Source organism: Phlebotomus argentipes, unplaced genomic scaffold (assembly GCF_947086385.1).
Source record: "Phlebotomus argentipes unplaced genomic scaffold, Phlebotomus argentipes genome assembly contig_15, whole genome shotgun sequence".
Taxonomy (NCBI): domain Eukaryota; kingdom Metazoa; phylum Arthropoda; class Insecta; order Diptera; family Psychodidae; genus Phlebotomus; species Phlebotomus argentipes.
The window spans coordinates 15,620,650-15,633,379 of NW_026776181.1; the positions used below are offsets into that span (position 1 = coordinate 15,620,650).

At 47.9% G+C, this 12,730-nt stretch overlaps 4 protein-coding genes across 5 annotated transcripts; 1 reads left to right on the plus strand and 3 right to left on the minus strand.

Annotated features, from left to right (window-relative positions):
* Window positions 1-716: 716 nt before the first annotated feature.
* On the minus strand, window positions 717-3,314 carry LOC132262696 (ileal sodium/bile acid cotransporter-like). 2 transcript variants are annotated; one of them, XM_059762038.1, is made up of 3 exons: window positions 3,143-3,314; window positions 1,183-2,445; window positions 717-1,112 (listed from the first exon to the last, which is right to left on the minus strand). In XM_059762038.1, the coding sequence occupies exons 2-3, from the start codon at window positions 2,427-2,429 to the stop codon at window positions 992-994; spliced, it is 1,368 nt and encodes a 455-aa protein (XP_059618021.1). In that variant the 5' UTR covers window positions 2,430-2,445; window positions 3,143-3,314; the 3' UTR covers window positions 717-991. The 2 variants fall into 2 exon arrangements, with proteins under 2 accessions (XP_059618021.1, XP_059618020.1); XM_059762037.1 differs by lacking the exon at window positions 3,143-3,314 and adding an exon at window positions 2,510-2,609.
* A 99-nt stretch (window positions 3,315-3,413) lies between these two features.
* Window positions 3,414-4,862, minus strand: LOC132262698 (E3 ubiquitin ligase Rnf121). Its single transcript, XM_059762039.1, has 5 exons — window positions 4,699-4,862; window positions 4,461-4,637; window positions 4,238-4,392; window positions 3,941-4,169; window positions 3,414-3,869 (listed from the first exon to the last, which is right to left on the minus strand). The coding sequence occupies exons 1-5, from the start codon at window positions 4,729-4,731 to the stop codon at window positions 3,513-3,515; spliced, it is 951 nt and encodes a 316-aa protein (XP_059618022.1). The 5' UTR covers window positions 4,732-4,862; the 3' UTR covers window positions 3,414-3,512.
* A 38-nt stretch (window positions 4,863-4,900) lies between these two features.
* On the plus strand, window positions 4,901-5,716 carry LOC132262498 (kelch-like protein 4). Its single transcript, XM_059761779.1, has 3 exons — window positions 4,901-4,922; window positions 5,126-5,219; window positions 5,284-5,716. Exons 1-3 carry the CDS (start codon window positions 4,901-4,903, stop codon window positions 5,501-5,503), a joined length of 336 nt encoding a protein of 111 aa, XP_059617762.1. The 3' UTR covers window positions 5,504-5,716.
* Window positions 5,717-6,442: 726 nt separating this feature from the next.
* Window positions 6,443-11,635, minus strand: LOC132263132 (glycogen phosphorylase). The gene is made up of 4 exons (XM_059762736.1): window positions 11,284-11,635; window positions 10,015-10,246; window positions 7,280-9,186; window positions 6,443-6,694 (listed from the first exon to the last, which is right to left on the minus strand). Exons 1-4 carry the CDS (start codon window positions 11,524-11,526, stop codon window positions 6,542-6,544), a joined length of 2,535 nt encoding a protein of 844 aa, XP_059618719.1. The 5' UTR covers window positions 11,527-11,635; the 3' UTR covers window positions 6,443-6,541.
* Between the last annotated feature and the right edge of the window lie 1,095 nt (window positions 11,636-12,730).

Genomic DNA, 12,730 nt, shown 5'->3' on the forward strand with positions numbered 1-12,730 from the left:
TTTGCCGAGCGACAACAAATCATACATATTATGCCGAAAAATGTTTGTCACTCATTGGCTCATTGAATTTGCGGACTAGAACATAACTTGAATAATTTATTCCTATTGTGTAATGTGTTATGCAACACAGCGAGAGAGGATTAATGAAAGTGCTGAAGACGGATGTGCTTCATTTCGACCATTCTGCAGAAAAGTCGCAAATTAATTTCCTTTCCGTGCATTTTTACAAAATCCACAAAAATCGTAAATTAAATTGAGCTTCATTAAAAATTCACGACAAAATCAAATGATCAGTCATAAAAATGGTGCGAAAGAAGTGAGAGAAATGTTGTGATCATCAGCGCATAAAATCTAGCTTCTGTTTCAAAAAAAGCTTCGCGAGAAATCACAGATCATGACATTGAATTTATGAGTTAATCCAGATAATCAATTGGTTCACCAGTTAACACTGTCTAGTCTTGAAGCTCTTTCAGACAAGAATCTCGTCTGCCTTTCGTATCACACAATAGCGAATTGGAAAGTACGTAAAAGAAGATCAGTTCATCAATCCAATTGATAAGATAATTCTTGCTACAATGTACGTTATGACCTTCAATTTCAATTCTCAATAAACCGAAATTACCGAAATGCATTATCTTCTTTCACATAAGAAAGAAGCGCCGGAAATTCCCTTTGCCGGTGATTTTTTAAGCTCTTGAACAACAATAAAAGTCCAATTTTCACATGTATATGTATATAAATTATATTGTATTCAGTTTATAAAAATGTACAGTCTTTGTTGTGACATTCTTACAAAACTTAATTGTTCCAAAAGAATCCCAATTAATTTGTAAATGAATAGTTATTCATTTTATAAAAATGTACAGTCTTTGTTGTGACATTCTTACAAAACTCGAGTTGTGTTCCAAAAGAATCCCAATAAAATACTCATCTTGGCCACTTCGTGGCGAGTGTGGAGAGTATAACTACAGCAGAGGCACTTCGTCCTCATCTAAGGCACGTCCGTGCGACTTTTCTCGCCCTCCTGGCCCTGCGCCAGCGTCTCCTGCGAGTCTATGCTCAGATCGGCGGTGTCCTTGTCCTCGATTGGCTCTCTTCTGTTGCGGTTCAATCTGTGGGCAAAGCTAAAGCGGTTAGAGAGGAAATTGCCCTGCGAGGCAGGCCAGCATGCAAACCAGTCACCTTTCCTTCACTTTGAGGATGACGTAGAGCACGATGAGCGGCAGAGGCGTCATGATGGCCACGGCGACGGGCGCCACGGTGGTGAGATCTGCCTCTGGCTGCGGAAGCGTGAATCTGAGGAGGAAGATGGAGATGCCAGTGTTCTGGATGCCCGTCTCGACAGCGATGGCCAGCGCATCTGCCGGCACTTGGCGGAACACCTTGGCCAGCACGAATCCCAGCAGGAAGCCGAGCCACGGGAGTCCCAGTCCAGCCACAGCGATCTGCCAAGAGAACAACTCAAAGAGATAGAGATTGGTGACAATCGCGAATACCACGATGAAGAGGATGAGGAGGGTGGACACGGGCTTCAGCACCAGCACGAGAATCCTGGTCACGCGCGGCAGGTACTTCTGGATCAGCAGTCCAGCGAGGAGAGGCACCACCAGGGCGAGCGCAAACGTCCCGATGCGGCGGTAGGGAACAGTGAGCTCTCCCTGTTCGAAGATCGTTCTACCCAGAGTGAAGATCCACATGGGCATCAGGCCGAAGGCGGCCAGAGTGCTGATGGTCGTCATCAGCACTGACAGATTGATGTTGCCGTTCAGGATGGCCGTCCACACGTTGGACGCTCCACCCGCCGGAGATACTCCCGTGAAGAACATCCCGAGCTGCATGGCGTGCGAGTCCGGGAAGATGAGCTTGCCGAGGCCGAAGCTCAGCAGAGGCATCACGACGAACTGGCCGAAGACGCCAATGGCTGGTCCAACGGGACGCAGCACGATTGTCTTGAGCAGCTTCAAGTCCAGCGCGGCGCCGAAGTTGACGTAGAGAATGGACACGAGGATGGCCACGACGTACGTGAAGACGTGGTCAATCACTCGATCCTCCCGGATCACCGTGACTGTCAGCTTCTGGTCCGAGGACTCCTTGTCATTGGCCGTGGTCGTGATCTCCGCGAAGAGGTCAGTTTTGCCCAGGAACACGCCAGTCACGTTGAAGCTGCCACTCCACGCGCCGCCGACGATCTCTGATCCCGGGATGACTTTGTGCACTTCGGCCACGTGGCTCTCGGCCGTTTTCAGCACCACTTCCGTCACGCCGATGCTCTCCAGGCCGGACAGCTGCAGCCTCACCTCCTCGTCGCGCTGCATCTCCACGGTGACGACGTCGGGCGTGAAGCGCGCCGTCCACGTGGCGGCGTGGCTCACCAGGAAGATCGGCGCCAGGAAGACGGCCAGCAGCAGAAAGTACTTCATCGGGCACATGATGGCTCCGCTCCACCTGCCGAAAGTCACATACGTGTCAGATTGCGCGATAAAAGGCTCTTTCCACAATGAGAGATCACCTTTGATCAGAAGCGGGAGAGGTTCGAATGTGTTCCTCGGGAAGAGTATCTCCGGCGATATGAGACAATTTCGCGCGCGAGCGCCAATTTTATCCCTTGCCGGGTACATAAAATAACTCCGCGAATTCAATAGATACTCAATAGATATCTGTGAATTTCTTGAAAAGTCATTATTCGATAACGCGCCGCGCACATTATGTACAATTGATAAAGTCTCAAGATTAAGTGTTCTCAACTTTCTTGCCTATTGATGAACTACCGCGCTTAACAAGATAGTATTCAAGCCAGTACAGCTTATATTGGACTTTACCAATAATCTTCAGCTCAAGTCTTTTCTGCGGTCGTGCAGAAGATTTAATGCTGGAGAATCTTTCTGACCACGGAAAATACTAGTTTTAATTCCCACTTCAACGGTCAGCGCTTCAAATCACCGCCGCCCGCCGCTGTTTGTTAGCCTTCAGCCGCGGTAATGATGGAAATGTTTCACTATCTTATCAAATGATCTCCGGTGTCTCCTTATCACTCAGTATCATTAATCACAGCAATCTTTTAATTAGCAAAAGGAGCCAAAGAAATCCCGTCCGGACTCTAATTGGGTCATCGAAGATAAAGAGATATGGAAATGCTTCTCACCTGTTGCAGCAATGCGAAAGGAGTGCTGGAGATGATGAAATTTCAGGAGAACAGAAGATCCTTGTCACCCACACTCACCTTCCGGTATCAGTGAAGCCCGAGGGGAGGGAAAATGCCGGGAAAACCACAAAAGCACACTAAAAATGCAAGAAGAGCGGAAGAACGAGAAGTGAAAGCCGACTCAGAATGTGACAGGGAAGCCTGCCAATTCCCAGTCGTCACCAAGGGGTTCATCATCGAGGCGTATTTGAGGCCCGGAAAGGTGTTTTTCAATAAATTAAAGGTGTATTTATATCGTATTTATCAAAGTCGGAGAAAATGAACCCACGAGTGAATCACAACATCGGAAAAAATGCATCTAGAATCTGTCCTACTCCAGGCCGAGTAGCCAGTTGATCCCGTGGACGATGAGCAGGATGAACGGCTGCCACGCCACCAGCCACCGGATCCAGTCGAGGAGCTGTCCGTAGAGGACATGTGGCTTCTCCCAGGGATTGCGGAATATCCTCTTGAGGTCCACCTTCTCCTTGCAGTACGGACACGTCTGCTTCTTGCCCACAATGCACCATCCGCGGATGCAGAACTCGTGGAACACATGCTCGCAGCTCAGCTTGTACGTGTTCTCAATCACGCCGGACTCATTCTCAGCCACCAGCAGCTGATTCCCGCACACTGCGCACACGTTCGTCTCCAGGCTACGCGTCGGCATGCCATCAGGTGTGTAGTACTGCAAGACAAGGCAGGAAAGATCGTGAATTCTCTGAGTGGCGGGAAGATTCTTGGGTGTGATTTCCTCACTCCAATATGAGATGCCATCTTATCCGCACAAATTTCGGATATATCTCGTCCCAGGACACCGTAGTACAGCCCGTAGAACACGAACATCAGCCCACAATCCATCCAGACATGCGGCTTCTGGTCAAACACCATGTTCAGCCCGAAGAATGTCATCATCATGATGATGTAGCCAATGATTCCCAGCGCATAGCTCAGCTTGTAGATGAAGTAGAACCATTTGTACACCAATCTGCAAAGGACGTGGCAGTCTAATCAGGCTCACTGCTCATTCACTGTCCCCAGAGGAATCTCTCTCACCGTGGCGTTGTGCCGGAAATTGGCTTCACGAGCGCCTTCCGCATCACCAGACCAGTGAGAATGGTAAACACCACCCAAGTGAAGATGAATCTCCACCACTCATGCTTCACACACACTATCGGCGGAACTATCCACAAGCCTATCAGGGTGACGAGCTGGAAAAGTACCAAAAAGCCCTCTCAAATCATCATCTCCACTCCGGGGAGTTGCGCTGCTCACTCACGGAATAGGATTTGTAGTGGCGCTTCTTCCACTCGACCAGGACAATTTGCGCCACCACGAGTGTCACCAGGAGGATGAACACCATCTCTGCATGCATGGATTCATGGCCTTTGTGTTTCTCATGCAGCTTCATGTGCTCCAGTCGCATTTTCTCCTCCGAAGTCAGTTCATCGATTGACTGAAAAATTGGACAAACTTGTAAACAAAGTAGAATTACAATAATATCACGTCAACTTTACCTTATTTAAGTCCACAGGCTCGTGAAGGTTCATTTCTGCTATTGGAAATTCAGGAGATCAGCGGAAAATTTAGTGAAAATCTAAGATTTTCATGCACTTGTGGCATAAAACCACTCTGACTTCCCCTAACCTCAATTTGCTATCATATCAGCTGATGGGCGTAATGGCTGGCGTTTAGAATTTTGGCGCAATCAGCGCCAAAATGAGAATTCCAACCATTATTGGTAAATATACCATTGTTAATTACTGAAGCTTTTAATGACGTGCAGTGTGTGGTCCTGAAGAGAGAATGTGACAGGAATTGTGAGATTAGAAGCTCAATTGTGCTCATACAGTCATCATTTACAGAGGAAAAGCTGCGGAATGGAAGGCCCGAATTCGAAACGGAAGAGAAATGATCAGGGATCAAGTCTGGGATCTTCCTAAGATCATATTGTTCGCGCGGGGAAGAAAATGTGGTTATATCAGAAGAATCAGACGCTCTGCGACGTGGTGCTGATCGCTGGAGCTGATAATCAGAGGTGAGTTTGCAGTTTTCCACTGCCTTGGCTTCATGAAAATCTCATCCTGACCATTCTCTCACAGAATCCCTGCTCATCGTGTTGTTCCGTCAGCGGCTTCTGAATACTTCGAAGCAATGTTCACTGGCGAGTATAAGGAATCTCTGGACGAAGAAGTGACTCTGACCGAGATTCCGGAAGATGATCTTCGGCATCTGGTGCAGTTTTGCTACACAGGAGAAATAGAGCTGAGCGAGGAAATTTCTGAGGATTCCGTGTGCCTGGATTTTGCCTGGATTTGGTGATGGAAGCTTACGAGTGGATATTCATTCCGGAATGCCGAGCTGCGATGTCCAACGAAATGTCTCGTCGATTACGAAGGAGTGGAGCTTCTTGGCTCCCATGATGAAACATCGATCTTCTATTGGAGTAACAGCGACCAGAAATTTCATCCCAAGGCAGATTTGAGGACTATTGTGGCATCGCTCGATATTTCTGGTGCGATGAGAACTGTTCCTGTGGGAGATAAAATTCTGAACGATTCAATATCTTCACAGGTAATTAGAATTACAATTCGATTAAATCTTAGCTTGTATAATTTGCTTTTTTATCTGTCTTATGGAAAATTGTGCAATTTTATCCGGGAAACAATTCATCGCCTGTATTTGCTTCCTTAAATCAACCAAACAATATTACAACCGATATTTTGATGGCAATTTTTCACGATAACAACAACGATAACACATGAACCCTCGTAAATACCTAGAATTTCTAGAATGATAATAATAATTGAAATTATGAGAAATATTTGGGCACAAGAAATCTGGAATTGCAGCAGCGCGATATCGACAGCGATATATCGGAAAAGTCTAGGAAATACGAGATTTTCGCCCCGTTTCGCTCCATTCGCTGAAAATTTGAATCTACCGGCCATCGGCTAGTTGAGACACAAACCGCAATTCGGCTGAGTTCAACTAAGTTTTTCTCGTTTTTCTTATCACTATCACGAGATGCGCGCGGAGGAAAAACAAGACCTCTCCGCGGATCAATGGCAACCGCCAGACACCAAGCGCATGCACTTCCGCCGCAATTAACAAAACTCTCGGGATTCACCACAATTAACTTTATTCACAAATAGCACAGTTTTTCTCTCTCAAAAAGTTGTGATATTGATAAGCGGATGAATAATATATTGAGCTAGCCTAAATATGTTTGGGTATTTACAAAAGACAAAAAAGAGTAATATGCACAAATTGCTCTCCTCCGCTGCCGCTTCCTGTCGCGCGCGACCTTCGCGAATTGTTGGCAGTGCTGCTCGTCTGGCTCCTGGCGAGCGCGCGCGCTCAGTCGCGGGGCTCGTGCGGGGCGGGCAGCTTCTCCCAGGTCGGCTCGCAGCCCCAGATCTCCGTGGCGTAGTCGTAGATGGTGCGGTCGCTGGAGAACTTTCCGCTGGACGCAATGTTGTGAATGGCCATTTCGAGCCACTTCGATTGATTCTGCAAAGACAAGCAAGATTCCAATCGTGATCACTTAACCCTCTAACGACCTCTGAGTTGTTTTCGATCCGCGCATTTCCTTTGCAACATTCCGAACAAAGGCGCATAACCAAGATAACACAGATAACTTATGAGATGGTTCAGGGCAAGGCGGAGATGTTATGGTTAAATGCTTCATTTTTAACTAATTGATGCAGATTAGTTTGCTTAGGAACCGTAGGAAAATCAATCTCAGCGCTTTTCCAAGGAGGAATAATCAAATGACATCAATTATGGCGCCTAAATAGAAGATTTTACACTTATTTTAAGAGTTATTTTGATCCATTTTCCACTAAAAAACCGTAAAAGATCATCGAATTTCCGTTCATTTCCAAATTTTAGCCCAAAAAGCACGCCTAGAATTGAGTTTTGAAGATTCTAAACAAGATTTTTAAATATTTCTCAGTGTCATTTAAGATTGCAGATCAAGAGAGTTGCAAGAAGTCATTTTTTGAAGCCTTCCTGGCCAATTGTGACCAATTACTTCCTCCCTGACTTAGGGAGCAAAAGATCAGGGATTGTCAGCGCTGGTCTGTGGAGACTCACCTTGTAGGTTTTCGAGACGAGATCCTGCGTCTTCATGTATGACTCGAAGTCGGCGAAGAGATAGTAGCGATCGTACTTGAGCAGCACGTCCGCCAGATCCTTGAACTCGTGCGGATTGCTGGGGCTGAAGAAGCCGCCCTGGATCTGGTCCACGCACTGCTTGATGTCGGGATTGCTGTTGTAGTAGTCGTAGGCGTTGTAGCCGCGCTTCTTCAGCTCCTCCACCTCCTCCACGGTCATGCCGAAGATGAAGATGTTGTCGTTGCCCATCTCCTCGGCCATCTCCACATTGGCGCCGTCCAGCGTGCCGACGGTGAGCGCGCCGTTCAGCATGAACTTCATGTTGCCCGTGCCGGAGGCCTCGGTGCCGGCCGTGGAGATCTGCTGCGACAGATCCGCCGCCGGCATGATCTTCTCCGCCAGCGTGACGCGATAGTTCTCCAGGAAGATCACCTTGAGCTTGTCGCCCACGATGGGATCGTTGTTGACCACGTTCGCCACGGCGCAGATCAGCTGGATGATCTTCTTGGCGATGTAGTAGCCCGGCGCCGCCTTGCCGCCGATCATCACTGTCCTGGGCACGAAGGCGGCCGTGGGATCGCGCTTGATGCGATTGTACAGCGTGATGATGTGCAGGCAGTTGAGCAGCTGGCGCTTGTACTCGTGGATGCGCTTCACCTGGATGTCGAACATGCTGGCGGGATTGACCTTCACGCCGTACTCCTTCTCCAGGATCTGCGCCAGCTTCAGCTTGTTCTCCTGCTTCACCTGCGCCACGTCGCGCTGGAAGTTGGGATCCTTGGCCCACTTCTTCAGCGCCACCAGCTGGTTCAAGTGCACCGGCCACTCGTCGCCGATCTTCTGCGAGATGAGATCGGCCAGGCCGGGATTGCACAGCAGCAGCCAGCGCCGTGGCGTGATGCCGTTGGTCTTGTTCTGGAACTTCTCGGGGCTCATCTCGTAGAAGAGCCTGAAGAGGTCCGCCTTGAGGATGTCCGAGTGGATCTGCGCCACGCCGTTGACCGCGTGCGAGCCCACGATGGACAGATGCGCCATGTTCACGCGCTTCTCGCCCTCCTCCTCGATCAGCGACATCCGCCGCATGCGCTCCATGTCGCCGGGATAGCGCTTCTCCACCTCCTGCAGGTGCAGGAAGTTGATGTGGTAGATGATCTGCAGGTGGCGCGGCAGGATGCTCTCCAGCATGGACACCGGCCAGCGCTCCAGCGCCTCCGGCAGGACGGTGTGGTTGGTGTAGGCGCACGTGCGCACGGTGATCTCCCAGGCCTTCTCCCACGACAGCCCCTCCACGTCCACCAGGATGCGCATGAGCTCGGGAATGGCCAGCGACGGGTGCGTGTCGTTCAGCTGGATGGCCACCTTCTCCGGGAAGGCGTCGAAGTTGGTCCGCACGGCCGCCCTGGAGCCGAACTTGGACGACTTGTAGCGCCTGATGATGTCCTGCAGCGTGGCGGCCACCATGAAGTACTCCTGCTTCAGCCGCAGCTCCTTGCCCTCGAAGAAGTTGTCGTTCGGATAGAGGACGCGGCTGATGTTCTCCGCCAGATTGCGGTCCAGCACGGCCTGGATGTAGTCGCCGTCGTTGAAGAACTTCAGGTTGAAGTCGATGGGACTCTTGGCCGACCACAGGCGCAGCGTATTCACCACGTTGTTGTTGTATCCTGGGATGGGATTGTCGTACGGCATGGCGAACACTGTCTGCGTGTCCACCCACTTCTTCTTCCCGTTCGGCTCGTCCACCACGCGGCCGTAGAAGTAGATCGGGATCATGTACTCCGGACGCGCCTTTTCCCACGGATTCCCGAAGCGCAGCCAGTCGTCGGGCTCCTCCACTTGCTCGCCGTTCTTGATCTTCTGCGCAAAAATGCCGTATTCATAGCGAATTCCTGGAAAATAGAGCAGACAAATTAATAAATATTGTATTAAGTTCCTTATAAGAAGTTTTTTTTTCATTAGAATCGACTTAAACCTCAAAAATATAAAAAGAGATCTTCAAAGACTCCTTTTGAAAGTTTTCAAGATCACAGAATAAATCTCTAAATTCAAAACTGCTCATTCAGAGTCAAAATTGCTAAGAAAGTTATCTAAAAAACCATTTTCCAGATTTTCCACGTCCAAATGACTATTTTTTGAGGTTATGTTGCAGTATCTTACGATTAGAAGTGTTTCTTTGCACAAAATGTACAGAAAAGCTTGAGAAAAGCAATAATTATTGCATGTAAATACTTAATTCTACACATGATTAGCAATATCTGCGGTTTGAGCTTGAGATTTAATGTGAATTATTCACTAAATCTATTCTTGATGCGTTACATAACCTAGAAAAAGATTATTGTGCTTATTTCTACCCAAAAATTAAAAGAAATCCAACAACTCCAAAGAATTGGAATAATTTGGCATTGAAAGAAGCACTCAAGGAAGGAAAATTGTAAGTTTTTGAACACTTTCCACTTCTTAAGTACTTCGGCTGAGCTGTACACCACTTCGGACTATTATCTTCCCCTTGACTATTCCTTAATTCGACTTGTACTTGAATTTCTAGCCTGTTAAGATGCAAAATTGGAAGATAATTGAAAAGCTCTTTATATGCAAAAGACTCTGTTTTTGATGCAAGACAACTTTTCAAGTCAATTTGCCATTAACATTCAGCGTTTGATGCTCAAGAATGCCAAAGAAAAGCGTCAATTAGGGCTGATTTGGGGATCGTGACTAACCATATCCGTAGGCAGCCAGTCCCAGGGTTGCCATGGAGTCCAGGAAGCACGCCGCCAGGCGACCGAGGCCGCCGTTTCCCAGGCCGGCGTCTTCCTCCAGCTCCTCCAGCTCCTCAATGTCCAGGCCCAGTTGGTACATCGCCTCGTCGCAGGCGCCCTGCAGTCCCAGATTGATCATGGTGTTCTGCAGGGACCTGCCCATGTAGTACTCCAAGGAGAGGTAGTAGACTCTCTGCAAGCAAACACAATGTTGCCGATGAGCTTAAAATAAACACAAATCTCAAGCGCTCTTGCCAAGGAGTTCGTCAACCCAGAGAGAGAAGAAAAAAGCTCTGAAAAACACGCAAATTGAGTGTATTTTCCAAAATTGTTTCGATTGTTTCTCAATTTCTCGCCGCGTGACCTCTTGATAACCCGCACGGTCAGTGTTATTTTTCAAACGCCTCCCTCCTCATCTCGCGACACTCGCGCAAGAGTGGGATTGTACTGGCGATGTGTGACCTGGAATTGGCGTCTTTGGCCAGCCAATTGCTGCAGTGCCGAAGGACAACCACTTATCATTTGACGAGGCTTTGACGGAGAGAGAGACACTTTCTGCCCATTTGCATTTGATAATCTCGCTCCTGGTCAGTCAATCGCCTCTTGGCTTTTTCCAGAACTCCCTGACACTCACTTTGAGAGCTTTTTGTTTCACTCTCGCTTTTATCAAATCCTCATTATAACTGCACTTTTTGAGCAGCGCCAGACAAAATTGCCCGACAAAGAGCCGTTTTAATTATAGAAAAGAGAGATCATCTCTCGTCGTGTGACATAAGTTTGAAATGCATCAACTTCAGCTCCTGGATGAACTGAGGAATGAGAAGTCAATTGACGGTGTGTTTTGAGTAGCATAAAATAAGGTCAAGAGATAATATTTCACTTATCTTGGGGGGTTTTATAAGCCTTCTGAGGCGCTTGTGAGGGAAAATTTGCAGCACAACAAATACCGCCTTAGGGCAATATTTGGTTGAATTTTATATCGACACGCACTGAAGGAGGAAATCGTGTCGATGATAAGATAATTTCTCACATTAGTTTATCTCTCGCGAAACTCTGAGATTCATCCGCATCCACACACTTTCTTCTCGACCTTTGCTGACCTTGGCGGGAATGTCGGGGGCGATTCCTCGGAGCGCGCTCCTCCTCACGGTGGGGACTTGGGAGCGCCTGGCGGCGACTTAATAATAACCCCGCGAGCGGGCGCCGAGAGCCGGCCAGAGAGAGACTCACCTTGGGGTCCTTCTCGTAGTAGTACTGCTGCGTGCGGATCCATCGGCTCACCAGGTTGTCCTTGACACAGTGCGCCAGGGCGAAGTAGTAGTCCCTCGGCGTGGACACGTTCCTGTCCTTCACCAGGGTGTAGTGCAGGTGGCGATTGAAGTTCTTCTTCACCTCGGACACATTCTCCACTTGCGCGATGCCGCGGACGCTGATCTGCTTCCGCTTCTCACTGTCTGTCTGGGGCTTCGACATCTTCACTCCGGCGGCTGGAGAGTCACTGGAGAGTAGTCAAGAGCGATCACCACGGTATTCCAACACAGAATGAAGCCTCCGAGCCTCAGAGCGCTCTAATCTCGGTCACCTTGCCGGAAGGTCAGGCGTGCGCGCTGGCTCGGGGAGCACTGACACTTCGCTGTGACGGATCCGCACCGGGCCTGCCGCCCATGCCCAGTCTGCCCGCTTGCCGGCGCCAGCGCGGCCCAAGGAGGAGATATTCCCGCCCAATTGGGCTCTTGCGGCTCTTGAGGAATTGCGACACTCTCTTGTCGAATCAAATTTTGCAAATATGTGGCGAAATTTTGAGGTAAATAAATTTAGGAAATTCAAAGGATTGCGAGGATGACAGTAACAATCTAAAAATCAGTGATTTTAAGTAAGATATCCTGCCATTTTCCACTCAATCATCCTCAAAAACCAACTGATAACTTCAGTTAATGGAGTTAATGTCTGTTATCAGCTTATATTGTTCTGTAAAGTTTCACCCTCAGTGCTGCCTCTATTGTCAAATAATGCTAACAGCGAGAATCTCGTCAGAAGGAGAAGGCCGCCGTGACAGTGGCATTCCCGCCACAAGTTCTCCAGGGACACCAATTGGGCAGAGTTGGGTGTTTTTTCGGTTGGTATAGGGAATTTAATTCACATATGCTTGAAAAACAACAGGACAACTGGATTAGAAATGATCAAAACTGGCTCAAACGATGGAAAATATTCTTGTTTAAGTGCGAGAATTGATGTTTTAGATATTATCCAGTCACTAAAGATCAGAAATGATGCAACGAAAGTTGCAGTTTCGCGTCAGTTTGTTGAAATACTGCAATTATTTAAACACTTCCTGACCCTTCAATTGAGCTGCACCACGATAATATCTCCCCCTTGGCAGTCAGACTTTTCAGCGCACATTTCGCACGCAGAGTGAGAGAAAGATTGGGTTATTTAAGAAGCCAACTGTTAATAAATTTTATTAAATAAAATGTTTTGTATTACACTTTTTTTCTGCTTTACCATAATTCTCCTCTCGTCACTTTTCATCCTATGAAAATGATGTTGATCTCTTCGCAAAAAAAAAACCTCCTTAATCTCACGGTATTAGACGAAAAAACGTTTTACATCGATCTGCAGCTATTTCATTGCAAAAGAAAATCATGCAAAAATCTCTTATCAATTTCCTCCTTTCCAC

Bases quoted from the DNA above. Each gene is read 5' to 3' on its own strand.
- LOC132262696 (XM_059762038.1), bottom strand. From the start codon at position 2,429: ATGTGCCCGATGAAGTACTTTCTGCTGCTGGCCGTCTTCCTGGCGCCG. The intron at 1,113-1,182 runs GTGACTGGTTTG...CTTTGCCCACAG, and splicing joins ATCCTCAAAGTGAAGGAAAG to ATTGAACCGCAACAGAAGAG.
- LOC132262698 (XM_059762039.1), bottom strand. From the start codon at position 4,731: ATGAACCTTCACGAGCCTGTGGACTTAAATAAG. The intron at 4,393-4,460 runs GTGAGTGAGCAG...GTACTTTTCCAG, and splicing joins GCCACTACAAATCCTATTCC to CTCGTCACCCTGATAGGCTT. The intron at 4,170-4,237 runs GTGAGAGAGATT...CGTCCTTTGCAG, and splicing joins ATTTCCGGCACAACGCCACG to ATTGGTGTACAAATGGTTCT.
- LOC132262498 (XM_059761779.1), top strand. From the start codon at position 4,901: ATGAGAATTCCAACCATTATTG. The intron at 4,923-5,125 runs GTAAATATACCA...GATCTTCCTAAG, and splicing joins GAGAATTCCAACCATTATTG to ATCATATTGTTCGCGCGGGG. The intron at 5,220-5,283 runs GTGAGTTTGCAG...ATTCTCTCACAG, and splicing joins GCTGGAGCTGATAATCAGAG to AATCCCTGCTCATCGTGTTG.
- LOC132263132 (XM_059762736.1), bottom strand. From the start codon at position 11,526: ATGTCGAAGCCCCAGACAGACAGTGAGAAGCGGAAGCAGATCAGCGTC. The intron at 10,247-11,283 runs GTGAGTCTCTCT...GTTTGCTTGCAG, and splicing joins ACTACGAGAAGGACCCCAAG to AGAGTCTACTACCTCTCCTT. The intron at 9,187-10,014 runs GTTAGTCACGAT...TCTATTTTCCAG, and splicing joins ACTGGCTGCCTACGGATATG to GAATTCGCTATGAATACGGC.